Source organism: Bactrocera dorsalis, chromosome 4 (genome assembly GCF_023373825.1).
Source record: "Bactrocera dorsalis isolate Fly_Bdor chromosome 4, ASM2337382v1, whole genome shotgun sequence".
Taxonomy (NCBI): domain Eukaryota; kingdom Metazoa; phylum Arthropoda; class Insecta; order Diptera; family Tephritidae; genus Bactrocera; species Bactrocera dorsalis.
In genome coordinates, this window is record NC_064306.1 from 27,030,175 (window position 1) to 27,045,961 (window position 15,787).

The 15,787-nt window shown below is 36.7% G+C and overlaps 1 protein-coding gene across 30 annotated transcripts in view; it reads right to left on the reverse strand.

Annotated features, from left to right (window-relative positions):
* Positions 1–15,787, reverse strand: part of LOC105233287 (disintegrin and metalloproteinase domain-containing protein 23) — a 545,110-nt gene that overhangs the window by 229,391 nt on the left and 299,932 nt on the right. For all 30 annotated transcript variants that reach the window (XM_049456178.1, XM_049456177.1, XM_049456175.1 and 27 more), the window contains exon 5: positions 6,531–6,587. In XM_049456178.1, the coding sequence (XP_049312135.1) occupies positions 6,531–6,587 (57 nt within the window). The remainder of the gene's footprint in view (positions 1–6,530; positions 6,588–15,787) is intronic.

Here is a 15,787-nt window from a genome sequence, read left to right on the forward strand (position 1 = left end):
CCACCTACTCTCAAACCATTCAAGTTGATCAAAATGTGTTACTTTAATGAAACTAGATGGACAAGTTTTTGTTTGAAAGTAATGAAGTTTAATGCTGAATAAGAATTGGTCTATACCTTGGTTTATCATGTCTCTAATATAAAGAATTTCGATCATCTGACTAATGATTTGCGCATCGATTTAATAATTATATTAAATTTAGCCTTTTCAGTGGTGTTAATTTCACAAACACATTACGCATTTAAATTTCTTTTAAATATAATTTTAGCAGATGCCAACTAAAATATAGCAATAAAACTAAGTTTAGTTCTTTCGCAAAATATTCAACATAAAGTCATGCCACCTCCTGAATTTCCCCAGCTTTGATTCCAACAACTTGAAAGTATATAAAATGTTCGGTTGCACCCGAGCTTAGCTCTTCCCTTTGTTTTTAATACATTTGAGAGCGGATCGTCTACCCACTACCCTTTTACAACTTCACTTTATTCATATTGCTTTTACTGTATATGTAGCAGAGTTAATTTAAGAACAATAAAAGATTTCTTTAAATATCTTAAACATTTCAAAATCCCGGTGTTCTTGACGAAGAGGAAAGGTTGACTCTGAAAGGTTCAAAATTTAATAAGTAAAATGGATATATATCCAGAAATATTAATAATTTCCAAACAAAGCGAAACCTCTCATCACTTCCTTCTCTATTTTGTTTATTTATTAGTTGAAGTAGCAGCTCTGTGTTTTTACTATAACAGATGTCCAAGTTTGTCAGGAATTCATCCAAAAATGTGGCAGTAGTTATATATTTATAGATCTAAGCGCTGACAATTTTCCCCTATGTCTTGCCTTCATTTTCGATTTAGCTGCCCGTCGGTAAGCAAAATTTTATGAGAAAATTATATATATTATATCTGTATAAACATATAGCTATATATATATACACACAACCACGCCAATGCTAAACTTCAACCGCTCATTCCGACAACAACAAGATGCTAGCCGCAAACACTCAACGTACAGTGGCTGCGGCTGTTGCAGCCATTTGAGACATCTCAAGCTGTAGCCTCTTGTGTATGCCAACAATAGTGCTTTGGCCACTTATCACGTTGTTGTTGTTGCTGCCGTTGTTGTTATTGGTGTTGTGTGGACAATCTTAGCTTCCTTGCGATTATGCCTGGCTGGTGATAGCTATTTATGTACATATGCGTGTGTGTGTCTGCTAACATTACCTCACTAGTGGCCATCAATTCTTCAATTTCAAGTATTCGGAAGCGAGCAAATAAGGTGGGTGAGCGCATATATGCACATACATACATACACTATTAAATAGTTGAATATATTTAGATCTCTATAGAATTGCATATGTGTTTACTTATGTACACATGTACATGACATTCATTGTATCAAGTGTGTGAGTCTGTATTTGTCAAGCCGCCAGTTGCTCCGTGGACTTGTGCGATAATCATGAAGATAAAAGCATAGAAACTCCATCTTCATGACTTTGGCTCCACGCTCGGCCAGCAACAATCTTAGCCCGCCTCAAGGCGCTTCAACATACGCAAGTTAACTGTGTCACTTACATATGCATCAGTGTATGTATGGGTGCGTGTGTGCTCATAAGCATTAATATTTATATGCGAATGTGGTGTCAACTTATATATTATGTATGTTATATCTATGTTTATGTACCGTTATGCATACTAGAGTACGTGTGTGCGTGTATTTATACAGTTTCATCAAAAATTTCTTTCATTTTATTTTCCTTTTGTCTGAGCTTTTATCGAGTCCACAGCGTGTGCGTCAGTGTTATGCGCTCATTCATGTATGAAAGGCATATATAGTATACATTTTGTTTTTGTTACTTTCTAGCACGTGTGTGTGTGTTTGCGCAAGTGTATGTGTGTGTTGAAGTTGCTTTAAAATGAAGCTTGTTTACGATTTTACGTGCAGTTCGCACTTGTATAATTAAGTGTGTTATAATTTCATAATTTTACCTACATACATATACACTAAAGGGTGATTTTTTAAGAGCTTGATAACTTTTTTAAAAAAAAAACGCATAAAATTTGCAAAATCTCATCGGTTCTTTATTTGAAACGTTAGATTGGTTCATGACATTTACTTTTTGAAGATAATTTCATTTAAATGTTGACCGCGGCTGCGTCTTAGGTGGTCCATTCGGAAAGTCCAATTTTGGGCAACTTTTTCGAGCATTTCGGCCGGAATAGCCCGAATTTCTTCGGAAATGTTGTCTTCCAAAGCTGGAATAGTTGCTGGCTTATTTCTGTAGACTTTAGACTTGACGTAGCCCCACAAAAAATAGTCTAAAGGCGTTAAATCGCATGATCTTGGTGGCCAACTTACGGGTCCATTTCTTGAGATGAATTGTTGTCCGAAGTTTTCCCTCAAAATGGCCATAGAATCGCGAGCTGTGTGGCATGTAGCGCCATCTTGTTGAAACCACATGTCAACCAAGTTCAGTTCTTCCATTTTTGGCAACAAAAAGTTTGTTAGCATCGAACGATAGCGATCGCCATTCACCGTAACGTTGCGTCCAACAGCATCTTTGAAAAAATACGGTCCAATGATTCCACCAGCGTACAAACCACACCAAACAGTGCATTTTTCGGGATGCATGGGCAGTTCTTGAACGGCTTCTGGTTGCTCTTCACCCCAAATGCGGCAATTTTGCTTATTTACGTAGCCATTCAACCAGAAATGAGCCTCATCGCTGAACAAAATTAAAGCGCGAAACACATTTCGAACCGAACACTGATTTTGGTAATAAAATTCAATGATTTGCAAGCGTTGCTCGTTAGTAAGTCTATTCATGATGAAATGTCAAAGCATACTGAGCATCTTTCTCTTTGACACCATGTCTGAAATCCCACGTGATCTGTCAAATACTAATGCATGAAAATCCTAACCTCAAAAAAATCACCCGTTATATACATGAGAGCATGCATTTCTGGGTAGAGGCAGATACAGTTAGCCACGTGTATATACAAATATACATAAGGCGCTTTCAGGTTGAAGTTTATAAGTAAGTTGTCTTCTTGGCTTTATTTTCAGTTATTCAACAATATTTTTACCTTCCTTTTTACGCTCGAGTGATTACTTTAAACTAATTTATAAAAGTTGTTGATGCAGGCATGCTTATGCACCCATGCATGTATATGTATGTGTGGCTAAGTAAGTACTTATTTGCTTCACAGCATGAACCCCGCTCTGTGGCATGAGTTTTATGGGGAAGTTATTTAGTTAGTTAAACTTTGCAACGCAACTTCATAATGGACAACACGCTGGCTTTTGATGAACTACTTAATATTTAGTAAAAAGAGGGGCTTAGAAAATACGTGTTTACGGGCATATGTGTTTGCTTTTATATGCATTTTTGCATTATTTATAAGAGTGATTATTTATAAGTGAGATTAGAAGCTTTATTTGACTTCATTTAAATGATTCAATTTAGGACAAATATGCACCACTGTGCTCGATGACCTGTTGCCATTTTAAAAGTAATACCATATTGCGACTCAAAAAGAAACCCTGGTCCTTAGTGCGACTGCGATATTTGTTTTTCACAATATTCTCTTAAAACGAGTTTTTAACCAGTAAAAATAATTGCCGTAGACAATAACAAGCAATAATCACTTGGTGATGGGTTCGGACTGTAAGATGGATGGATAAAAATATTCCATCCAAGCTTTCGGAATTTCTGACAAAACACTCTCAAAGTTTGTGACCATACGTAGTCCCTTCTGGGCGATAACTTCCTTCAGACGGTATAATTGTTGATAGTGCAGGTCCAACATTATGACCAGTAACCATCTTCCTTCTTATTTACTGACGTAGACACCACTTACGCAGTTATAGCCGAGTTGAAGGATGGAGTCATGTGCAGAAGTTCACGCCGGTGAGGAAAGTTTTGAGAGCGCCATTCACTTGAGAGAAGCGATACTTCTAAATATGGCTCAAGGAGCTCAAGACCATCCGCTTGAAGGCGAACTAAAGTTAGAAAGCGTTATCCAGGGTTATGCGCCGAGTTTCGGACCAACCATGTAAAAACATTATCAATAAAAAAATAAAAAGCCCCCCTTTTGATGATGAGCAACAATCCGCTTCAGAAATGGACTGATTTTGTTTGGATCAGCTACGATTTCCATTATTTTTCGCATATTTTCGACAATTTGCCTTGCAGAGTTTGGTGTACCTTTGACATCAAAATTACTGGAACAGAAACGAAAAGCAAACCTCCTCCTTCCCCAGCAGAATTTGCCCGCGGTAAGGAATGCCTGTCGTTAGAAGGGACTAAAATATGCACTATGTCTATTATTTAGTTTGCATCAAAATATCAACTTAATATTGTCAGAAATAATGCTTAATACTCAGCTTGAACTAATATTATAGACTTTGAATGAGATTCTTTGTAAAGAAAGAAAATTTGCAGTTCAAGCGACAAATGTCACCTGTCATTGAGTTTGATGGGTGCTCAACTGGCAGTACAAGGTCTACCTACCCGAGACTTAAACCCTTGGAGTTCGCTTCAATCTCTTCATGGGGTTTGGACCTTTGGGGGAGATTCATGGTGGCTGTGGTTTAAATGTAAAGGTAAGTAGAATTGAAAATTCAGTTCAGTGTGGACTCGCATTGTGGCCAAGTGCTGGACACACAACACGGCAGAGGTTTTAGGTCGAGCTCGAACGCGATCAAGTTGGAAATTGCGTCCTTCCACCTTACTAATTGGAACCAAATAATGCTTGAAAAAAGCTTGTATTCTTTGGGGTGAAAATCAACGCTATCAAGAGTTAAATAGAATTGATGAAAAAATATAGTCAATTAGTGAAATTAATCCTCTGGATTTCATTAATTTATGACTTCTGTGATATAGCAACGGTTAGAGACAGCAGATCCTACAACTGTCGTTCTTTTGTAAATGGAACAAAAGCGGAATTTCATCTCTGCATTTGAAAGGTTCTAGGATGCTATAAGACATTTTTTAATGCCACTAGGTGATCTGACATAGCCTTGCACAAAACACTTGTAATTAATAAAACTAAATTCCAAATATCTTATACTTTTCGCAACCCATCAACTGGTAATCACGTAGCCAACACAATCGATACTGCAGTAAACTAAGCTCAAGCAAGTATAACTGGAATTAACTGGAAACATTTTAACCAAATAATGGGACAATGTCTTATGAAGTTCTCCAACACTTATACCCGCAACATGTTGCTAGCAACATTTACAAAAAGTGCAAAACCCACAAAAGAGAGAGTAAAAGAATCGAATATGAACTATAATGCTTAGCACTCCGGTGCACATGCAATTAATTTAATAAATTAATAACTCGAAAATGAAAAAGTATTAGCTATTTAGTAGCACATTGTCGTAAAAATCCAAGTATTAAGCAGCTTAACATGATACGAAGTGATGACGCTGGATTAACACTAGAGTTTTATGATGTTATTTAATACGTGTAATTTGCTAACGGCAAAAATGGCACGAATTATGTAGGCGAAGGGTGAAAGCGGACGATATCACACACATATACATATATACAGATTCTATGTTTATATTAACTGCTACATAAGCATATCTCTTCATCATTCAAATTGGAGAGGCGTTAGAGCGAATGCTTATCAGTACTAATGGCCATGCCGTGAAAGCTCAAATAAAGTGTTAAATACGCACACGAATGCAAATGAAATATGTGTGTGTGTGTTTGAGTATTTCAGTAAGCTTGCATATATATTAATTCTTGATGGCACCTAACAAGACATCTGAGTTCCCATTAACTGACAGGTGAAGAGAAAATGAAAGAGCTGATGTAGCAATGCTAGAGAAAAATTGAAGTACTCAGCGTGATTAAGCGGCAGCTTTGTTCGCAAACACACACATATATATACATATACAGTTACATTCCCATTCATATTAAAAGCTGGTAAATAAAAGTGAGAGAATAGAAACAACGTGCCATGTCATAGCGAACATAAATACATATAGACATACACATGCACGTCTCAGATTAATGAAATTACACACGTGTATGTATGCATGTGCGAGCGTGTGCGTATATGTGCTTTTTAATTTAATGCTCAACCCTGCAGATTAGCTGTCACACAAAGCGAGGCCATACAAAGCCCCCAACTTCGAGGCTTAGCTGACATGTAAGACACAACAAATGCAAACGACAAGAGTATAATTAATTTGCTGGAAGAAAGAGCGAACAGGCGAAAGCTCAAATTTCATTTGATGAACTGTCAGACAGGCTAGACAATGATTGGTGGCATTGGTGAATGGGCCACCAATACATATGCAGATGATAGCAGCATATTAATAGAAAAGAATTTCGCACACATTCACACGCGTAACTGTGAAAAAATTACTATATATCCCTGCCACATGTAATTATTCATGTAATTACTCATGTTTGATAAGACATTCTACACATAACTGTATTTTCCATAATTAAACGAAATTCAAGCTTAAAGCTGACGCTTATACAATTGGCAAAATGCCTGCGTACTCACCTTTGTTCTGCCTCTGCTGAAGCCACCATCCTCATGGGGTCGTGGACGCTGACCCGGCTGCAACGCGAACACAATGCCGAGAAGATTGCATGCAAAGAGAAAGAGGAAACGAAAACAATTGCATTTTATTGAAATGTCAGCTAACAGTGAATTGTTCAATTAAAATTCATATTTAAGAAAAACTATGCGTGCGTATACATGTGCACTCATACATATACATATAGTTGTAGTTGTAGTATGTTAGGCTAGAGATAAAGTATGTGTTAAAAGCGTCAATATTTTCATTTGTTGAGCTGCCAAATATTATATGGCACATAGAAAAAAATCACAAATATTCAATATATCAATTCCTTTCATTTATCGACTCTTTGCCGTTATTCATGCGTAAAATACTGTATACAACTTTTTATGTAATCACCAATCAGCACGCTCAGCCGTCATGACACAGCAACAATGCGAAATTAAAAATCTATGGCCAGGGGTAGAGGGGATTCGCAAAAATATTTGTCTATGCAAGTATTTGGTAATAAAAAATTAAAAATATGGCCATTTGGCTAACAATGGAAAATTACGAGGGAAGCTGTTGGACTTGAAATAAAGTATAATATTTATTTAATATTTAAAAATAAATAATAAGTAAGTTTAAAAACACTGACTAAAAAATGTTTTGAAAACTTAGTACTTAATTAGATCTATGTAGATAAAAATCGATAAAATCACTAATATTAAGATAATTACGTATATCGATAAGAAGCGTACTCGAGGAATACTCCATTTTATAAGTGTTTTGCACTAGCATACATATATGGTCGGCTTATGATTAATGTGTAACGCTGAATTTAATGTTATGTAATGTAATGAATGATAAGTCATTTTTTTAGCTGTAATACTCGTATTGGTCCTTGTAGTTAGTGTGTGACGAAGTTTCAATAGTTTATGGCGGCGTTCGGTTGCGCGGTAAAAAATCGATTATTTTACATATTTTTAGACATAACCAAAACCCTGGCCCACAATAGCTTCAAACCCGGCCAGACGCTGACTGTTTGCATGGCTTAAGGGGTTACATGGGTTTACAGGCTTCAAAAAACCGCCTTTCTTTATTGTCAAGAACTTTCTCCTAAATTTTCAAGTTTATCCGAGTAATTGTTTCGGAGTTACAGTCTTGAGAACTTGTGCGCTCGATGCTAACTAGGCTAAGTGCATCGTCTTTAAACGCGTTTTTCTCGAAACTGTGCTCTTGAAGTCGGTTGGCAGATTTCTCAAGAACTACTCAACCGATCTTCATGAATTTTAGCACAGCTCTTTGAGATATAATGCTTAAAGACTTGTACGAAAGATTTTTATTCGATTACAACTATTTGAAAAAAAAATTCGCGAAATTTTAATTTTTTTTTTTTTTGTTGTCTGCCAAAACGCAATTTTCAGTTTTTTTTCCTTCGCCCAAGTTCTAAGTGAAGGTTTTCCTTTAACATGTTTCTGTAAGCATCTTTTGTCCGAGGGGTCACCGGAAGTGGCATCGCAATGGGCGAGTTTAAAATATTTTTTTCTAAAAATTTCAGAATTTCTTTATGAATAGTGTATGTTTGAACAATGAAAAATTGTAATAACATAAGTATTTCATTTTTTATATGAGAAAAAAATAATGCTTTTTACCCGAGGAAACTCACGTAACCCCTCAAATGAATGAAAAACGTGACAAAACTACATTTTTAAAATCACTCATTTTCAAATAATCTTGTGTCTATTCATAATTGATTTCAAGTTTTTGAGGCTGAAACATCTTGCCAAGAAGTCGAATACGTCGCACAGGGACTGTTTCAATGCCCTCTACGCTTAGTTTTGAGTAAAAGTGTTTTTTCCAATATCGAAGTTTAAGAATAATTAAAAAAAAAATTAAAAACAAAAAATTTAAATATCATTAGTAATTGTTTACAATCCGAAATTTGAACGCTTTTGAATTTAGAAGACGCCTTAAATTGCAGTCCAACAAAAAGTCAAATAATTTAAATGAATCAATTACGGCCTATTTTGAGGTACACAAAATGATAAATACAAAATATTCATACAAGGATTTGATTTAGATCATTCACTTTGTATGGCAGCAATACATTTACGCGGGTTTTAAGCCATTTTTGTTATAAAACTATGAATTGTTACAAATTATTAAGTTTTCGAAACTACTTCGTAACTCAAAAGTATCGATATTCCTTGACACTCATAACGACTCATACTATACTGTTTCAGTGAAGAAATGTTCAGTGGTGACGTGAACTCTTTTTAAAGTATGACCGGAAAGATAGTTTTTGACTTCAACAAACAATTTTTTATTTATTAATTATTGTTAAATCTAGCAAACAAAATATTCTGCTTTCAAAATATTTTACACTTTTCAACATTTACCAACCACTTTATGACTTTTGTAAACATACAAGTAGATCCCGCCAGATTTTACGTTATCTACTTAATTATGGCTATTCTCTGTAATCTAGTTGATAGAGTTGTCCGCTTAATAGAGCATCCATTTAATGAAAATTTCAATGTATTTTTATTTATGAATTGGTTTTAGTATCCTATCTTCTAAGTTGGTTCGAACTGAACACAGTGTGTCAAATTTTACTAAAATCGGTTCAGTAGTTTAGGCGTCCAACGCGGACAAACAACGTGACACGTACTTTTTATATATAAAGATATTGATTGATTAAATTTCCATACAAAATACTTCACCCTCGTAAATAATTCTTTCATTAATGCATTTGTTGCATAAATTTATATTTGGTCATATTTTCATTTGTTAAGAGACAACTTTGACAATTTTCACCCGAAATATACGGAGTTTTATTTATTAATACCGCTGCAAAATATTCGATTATTTGTCGAAAATCGAAAAATGCATTGGCGCATAATGTACGCACGAATTGCAAGAAAAAAATTGCGGATATTTTTTTGAAAAAAAAGGTATGCACAAAAAGTGCAACTTGATTTCAATCCGTTGCCCTAATTACTCTATTTTTAATATCATTCGTTACAGCTGAAATAACGGAAAATATTTATTTCTACTTATGGGCACATGACTGTGTGTGTGTGTGCATATGTGTATTCGCATTTGTATGCAAATTAAATTGTTGCGCAAAAAATTACGTGTGAAAAATGAATTTGATTTCATTGTCAGATTGTCCAGGCCGTCGACTGCCGAATTTCTTGTTTGCCGTACTTTGCTTTTAATTGATGCGACTTTTCTGTTGCTGTGTGTGTGAATCATGGCTTGTCCATAAAATTTACTTAACTTTTAATTCAGAATTTTTTACGAAAATTATATAAACAAACAAACATTGAATAAATATGGCTTTCAAATATAATACTAAAGAAAATGATTGGATAACTAATTAAAAAATAATTATTTCAAATTCGTATTTAAATTAGTTAATAGTCAAAGGTTAATATTTTAAGCAGCGTAATTAATTTAAAATTCAGTTTACTTTTTCTAAAAATATACAAAAACTTTAAGACCCCTACAACGTTCATATAGTAGCACCAGAACCACCTGATTAAGTATTACTTCATGGGACATTTAAGTCTCCTCTAAGGCACTAAATGACGAACACCAAATCTGCTCTATATGTCTCTGTTTTGTCATGATTGAGGTTACCACAGCTTTCCAGTTCTCAAAGGACTGACACATGAGTGTCTTCAAATTTTCCACCCTAAAACTATCACCAAGTGGAATTTTAAGTTTTGTACTTAGAAAGCGAAGGCAATAAAAGAATACATATTCAGAGTCTCAAAGCACTTTTAATACGTCGGACAATTCGGACTATTGTCGTGCTGGAATCTGTACAGGTAACTTCTAAAGCACCCATGTTCACTTAGTATTTGAGTGGAAATCCATGGGGATCTGGATTGACATAATAATTATATTCGAATAGATGTCCGGTATCAGTCTATGTGTCCACCGTCCTTTCTGTGACGTTTGCTACCGCCATAATGTTAAATTTTTGACTCTCTTTTCTCTTTTGGCTCCCATAGACGGTGCTGGTTTGTATACCTGCACGCATTCGTCACCCTGGATATCAATGGGCATCATACTGGCTATGAACTCAGCAGCGTAACTTGATGTTATTTGGAGAAAAATCTTAGTACCGACAGCCTGTGTACTGTGTTTATTGTCTGGCATATGCTTTAACGCCTAGCGCTTGGATCCATATTGTTATCATTCTTGGTAAGACGTTGATGGTTTTATTCGCTTTATCTGCAGTGTATTCTATGTGATCCTTAAATTTGAGCCTTGAGTCTGTTGTTACTTCCAGATACTTTAGTTGTGGCTGTGAATGAATCTCACACTTTCCTATGGTGAGAGATATGCTTTCCTCCGCTTTTCTAGTACTTATGAGCAAGACTTTTTATTTTGCTCAGCAAGTTTTAAACTCATTGAGGAGAACAGATCGCGTAGATGTCGCAGATCGTTTATATACTCATTGCGTTTGCTCCGGAGGTCATCAAGGTGTTTAGCCACTGCTAACACAATAATGTTGCCTGCGTGTGCAAATACTCCATCATACATTAGGTACGATAAAATGGGACCTAGAACCGAGCCTTGCGGTACTCCACATGAAATAGAATAAAAGTTGCCTGTTTTCAAAAAAAAACATAATAATAATTTCCATGAGATGTTGGGGGAGCGCGTATGTCATACAGAGTCTTGATTATGATTGCTCTCTTTGTTGACTTCAAGACATTTTTCACTTTGTGAAGATGTGAAGAATAAAGCCTCATTGATCGGAATAGAAAACTTTTTCATTTGACAAGATATGTTTACGATATTGGCATGTTTTAATGGCTGTTGCCATACAAACTAATAATTCGTATTTGTGAAGGGTGTTATAGCTACGGTGATAATCAGCCCCAGAAAAATGTCAAAAGTTTACTGTTACTTTGTATTTCAAATTTGGAGAATTTACATCAAATAAAATTCGTTTGTCCATACATCTCCTACTCTTTTGGAGTTTTCTTTGAAGGACATTATTTTACAGAACTAAATTTCCTCACATGTACGTATCAACTAAATAGTAAATACGGATCGAAATGCAATATTTTTTTCGAGTAACTTTCTCAACTCTGAATTTGACGTGTGAGGCCGCTAATGCTTGCTTTTGGCTGTACCGCCGCTGGGCATGGTTGAACGCCTTGCCCGCGCTGCTGGCGAATACTCATCCGGTGGGCACTAAAAACCTACTTAACCGATTATTTTTTATTTTCAATAAATCTCAACTGCGCCTGCTGTCTTTATACCTTTATTTTTCTTCTCACACTTCCTTCGCACATTGCAGATTTATTTCTTCGGCTGGCGTTGGTGTGTGCTTTCTATTGAGAAAGCCTTGTTTTTCGATGATTTACAACGCGGTGAATGGCGTTGAAGCGACGTTAAGTCGAAATCTTTGTGGTGCGCGGTGTGTGTACCAGACACACAGACAAAAACACACACATATGTACATATGTGTGTATGTGGTGGTATGTACAGGTATATCGGAAAATCGGGGGTTACATTGTGTGACGGAGATTCGCGCCGCCGTACGTTGGGCTGTGGACAATGCTTAGCGGACCCAGCGCTGATTTCTCGCCATAAATCAAATTGTACGACCGCCCTCAATGCCAACAAATGCCACAAATTTGGTGTTTTTGTTTTTCTTTCTAACATGCATGAAGGCTCCCTCCCTCTTCTCTCCCTTGCTGCGGGCTATTTTCTCAAGCATTTTTTATTTAACCTATTTTGTTCAAAATGTTGATATGTAGGTGGGTAGGCAATGCGAATTCACCTTTTTCGTTTTATTTCGATTTTTTACGTATTTTCGCAATCAATCATTTTCCTTTCGGGCAACAACAACAATAGCACCTATGGGCCCCTTTTAAGTAAAGGGTGATTTTTTAAGAGCTTGATAACTTTTTAAAAAAAAAAACGCATAAAATTTGCAAAATCTCATCGGTTCTTTATTTGAAACGTTAGATTGGTTCATGACATTTACTTTTTGAAGATAATTTCATTTAAATGTTGACCGCGGCTGCGTCTTAGGTGGTCCATTCGGAAAGTCCAATTTTGGGCAACTTTTTCGAGCATTTCGGCCGGAATAGCCCGAATTTCTTCGGAAATGTTGTCTTCCAAAGCTGGAATAGTTGCTGGCTTATTTCTGTAGACTTTAGACTTGACGTAGCCCCACAAAAAATAGTCTAAAGGCGTTAAATCGCATGATCTTGGTGGCCAACTTACGGGTCCATTTCTTGAGATGAATTGTTGTCCGAAGTTTTCCCTCAAAATGGCCATAGAATCGCGAGCTGTGTGGCATGTAGCGCCATCTTGTTGAAACCACATGTCAACCAAGTTCAGTTCTTCCATTTTTGGCAACAAAAAGTTTGTTAGCATCGAACGATAGCGATCGCCATTCACCGTAACGTTGCGTCCAACAGCATCTTTGAAAAAATACGGTCCAATGATTCCACCAGCGTACAAACCACACCAAACAGTGCATTTTTCGGGATGCATGGGCAGTTCTTGAACGGCTTCTGGTTGCTCTTCACCCCAAATGCGGCAATTTTGCTTATTTACGTAGCCATTCAACCAGAAATGAGCCTCATCGCTGAACAAAATTTGTCGATAAACACATTTCGAACCGAACACTGATTTTGGTAATAAAATTCAATGATTTGCAAGCGTTGCTCGTTAGTAAGTCTATTCATGATGAAATGTCAAAGCATACTGAGCATCTTTCTCTTTGACACCATGTCTGAAATCCCACGTGATCTGTCAAATACTAATGCATGAAAATCCTAACCTCAAAAAAATCACCCGTTACAAACACTGTCTCCTTCTATATTTTCTTTGCTTCGTACTTAGGAAATGGCAAAACCCACTCAATATTATGTACAGCAAATCCAGTATTACCGCTAAGCAGGACAGAAGCGCTCAACCGTTAGCAACTGCTGGCATGGGGTGGTAGAATGGATCAGCTGCTGCGGCAACAGTCACTTCATTAGTAGTAAATTATTTTTAATGGGACACACATTTGTTGCCAATTGATCAATAATAATTTCATCCTCATCGCGTTTATTACCCACTTTTACTTTCACTGTACTCCTCGAGCGATTTGGAGGCAGCTCGGCAACCTCTATTTAGAAACAATAAATCAAATAAAAATCACAGATTTCTTGCGGATAACTCGACATGAGTTGGGATTTAGTTTAAGAACGCGGATTGCAATAAAACCGCGTCAGGATATATGTTCCTCCACTCGTTGCGAATGCACATACATCACAGCTGCCTGGCAGTCGCGTTGTTGGCTCCGTGTCCGGCCATTAAATAAAAAATTTAAATTGTTATTACGTGCTCCATTATTTAATGAAGCCGTAAATGTTGCATTATATGTGACTCGCTGTGTTTCTATATGAAAATGGTTGATTATCAAGCCACCACTAACACAAGTAAGCGCGGTTAACACTGACATTTATATGAGCCGAGCGAAGAGATGTGTCCTGTGATCCCTGCGCTCTAATGAAGAGCCATGCCCCAAAGCAGCGACGAAGTAGGCCAGTGAAGTTCCAATTCCAAAATAAGTGCACATTAATATCGGCCTGTAGTTAAGTACATTAGGGTGGCTCTAAGCAATTGATTAAAAAAATTTTAAAGCGATGAGAAAAATTATTTCAATTAAAAATACCCCTCAGAGTATTTGGTATTCTATGATAATGGAAAACAAAAATATATTTATTCTACTTTTTGGCTAAGTTTGGTTAGGTTAGGTTAAGTTAGAAGGCTGATCACATAGCGTACGTGGACTGCTATATATAGTCTTTTGTAAAAACATGGAAAAGAAGAACTCCTGTGTTCAAACTTATAAATTAGAAAAACGCTTAGTAGCCAATATTTAGATCTCTTGCCATCGATCTTGTGCCGAAAGGCTTTTGCGACAGCGCGTATACCGATGGTAGCTCAACGCGGGCCCAGCTTCTACGAAGGTTTTTTTAGAGTAGAACACATCTTCTACCGACAGCTATTCTTGGGTGCTTTTTCTTGCTGGCTCATCAGCTTTACAATTTCCTGGAATTCCGCTGTGGCCTCGCACCCATACCATTCTAATCACAAAGACACTCGATTCTATTAATGACGAGGTTAGGTACTCCTTGACCAGTCTTGAACGTACTGTTAATAAGTTCAAGGCTAGTATCAGAGCTCTGATATCTAAGTGGATGGTCACTTCACTAAAAGAGGCTGCACTTAAGAGCATTTTATCTATTACTACCTTACTGGCTGCAACCTTGCCTTAGAAAACAATGCAATAGTCGGGAAATCTGAAGCTGGAGTTGATAGAGATCTCCTGACTATAAACCCACCAACCTTCCCCACAAGACTTGACCCATCAGTATAAAAGCTCACTGCCCCTCTCCTCCAATGTATTCTTTCCACTGACTTGTCTTTACAATAAGCATAGTCGCTCGGGGCGCCTCCTTATGTATTAGTCCATCAGTCTCTCCAAAATTTTAGGAGGAAGGAGTACACGCTGACGAGCTTAAAGTCCTTGGCCGTAACATGGGAGTCCCTACCAGCTTTCGGATTTTAGCTAATTTTCTACATATTTGAAACGGCATAAAGTCCGAGTGATAAGGTGATCTTAAAGCGAACCTTTCCTGGAAAGAAAATTAAGCAACTTTTGAAAAATTAAAACTAGACTTATATCGGAGCAGCTGTCTTACAAACTTATTAATGAATTATTTGAAAAGATATCTTAACGGAAATTCGCACGGGTTATCGAAGACAAAACAAATAAAGACCTCTTCATATCCTTTATACTTAAAGAAATGTTACTATGAAAGGTGTTGTACCTTTGATGCAGCCGAAGATGCCGTTTCTCACAGATGTAAAAAAATTGCTATTAATTATATTAATTCAATTTTGAGAAAAATCTATAACAAATTTTTCACACCTTAATGTGCACGCCCACCACACATACTTGCACAAATCCACTCAAATGTTCGAGTACACATCTTCCACCAATTTTAAATGCCACCGCACGTGCCTTACTGCAATCAACATTCAGGCTTTTCTAGGACTAATGCACGACCAATGTATCTCCCTATGTGTGTGCCTGTTAGGAATCGCACATATCTACATTTGCTCGTGCATTGCTGTTCGCCGCTGATGGCACTTTGGCATTGCCTGGCATATCCGTACTTTGTATTAATTAATGGCCAACTTAAGTGTATTAGCTATGTTT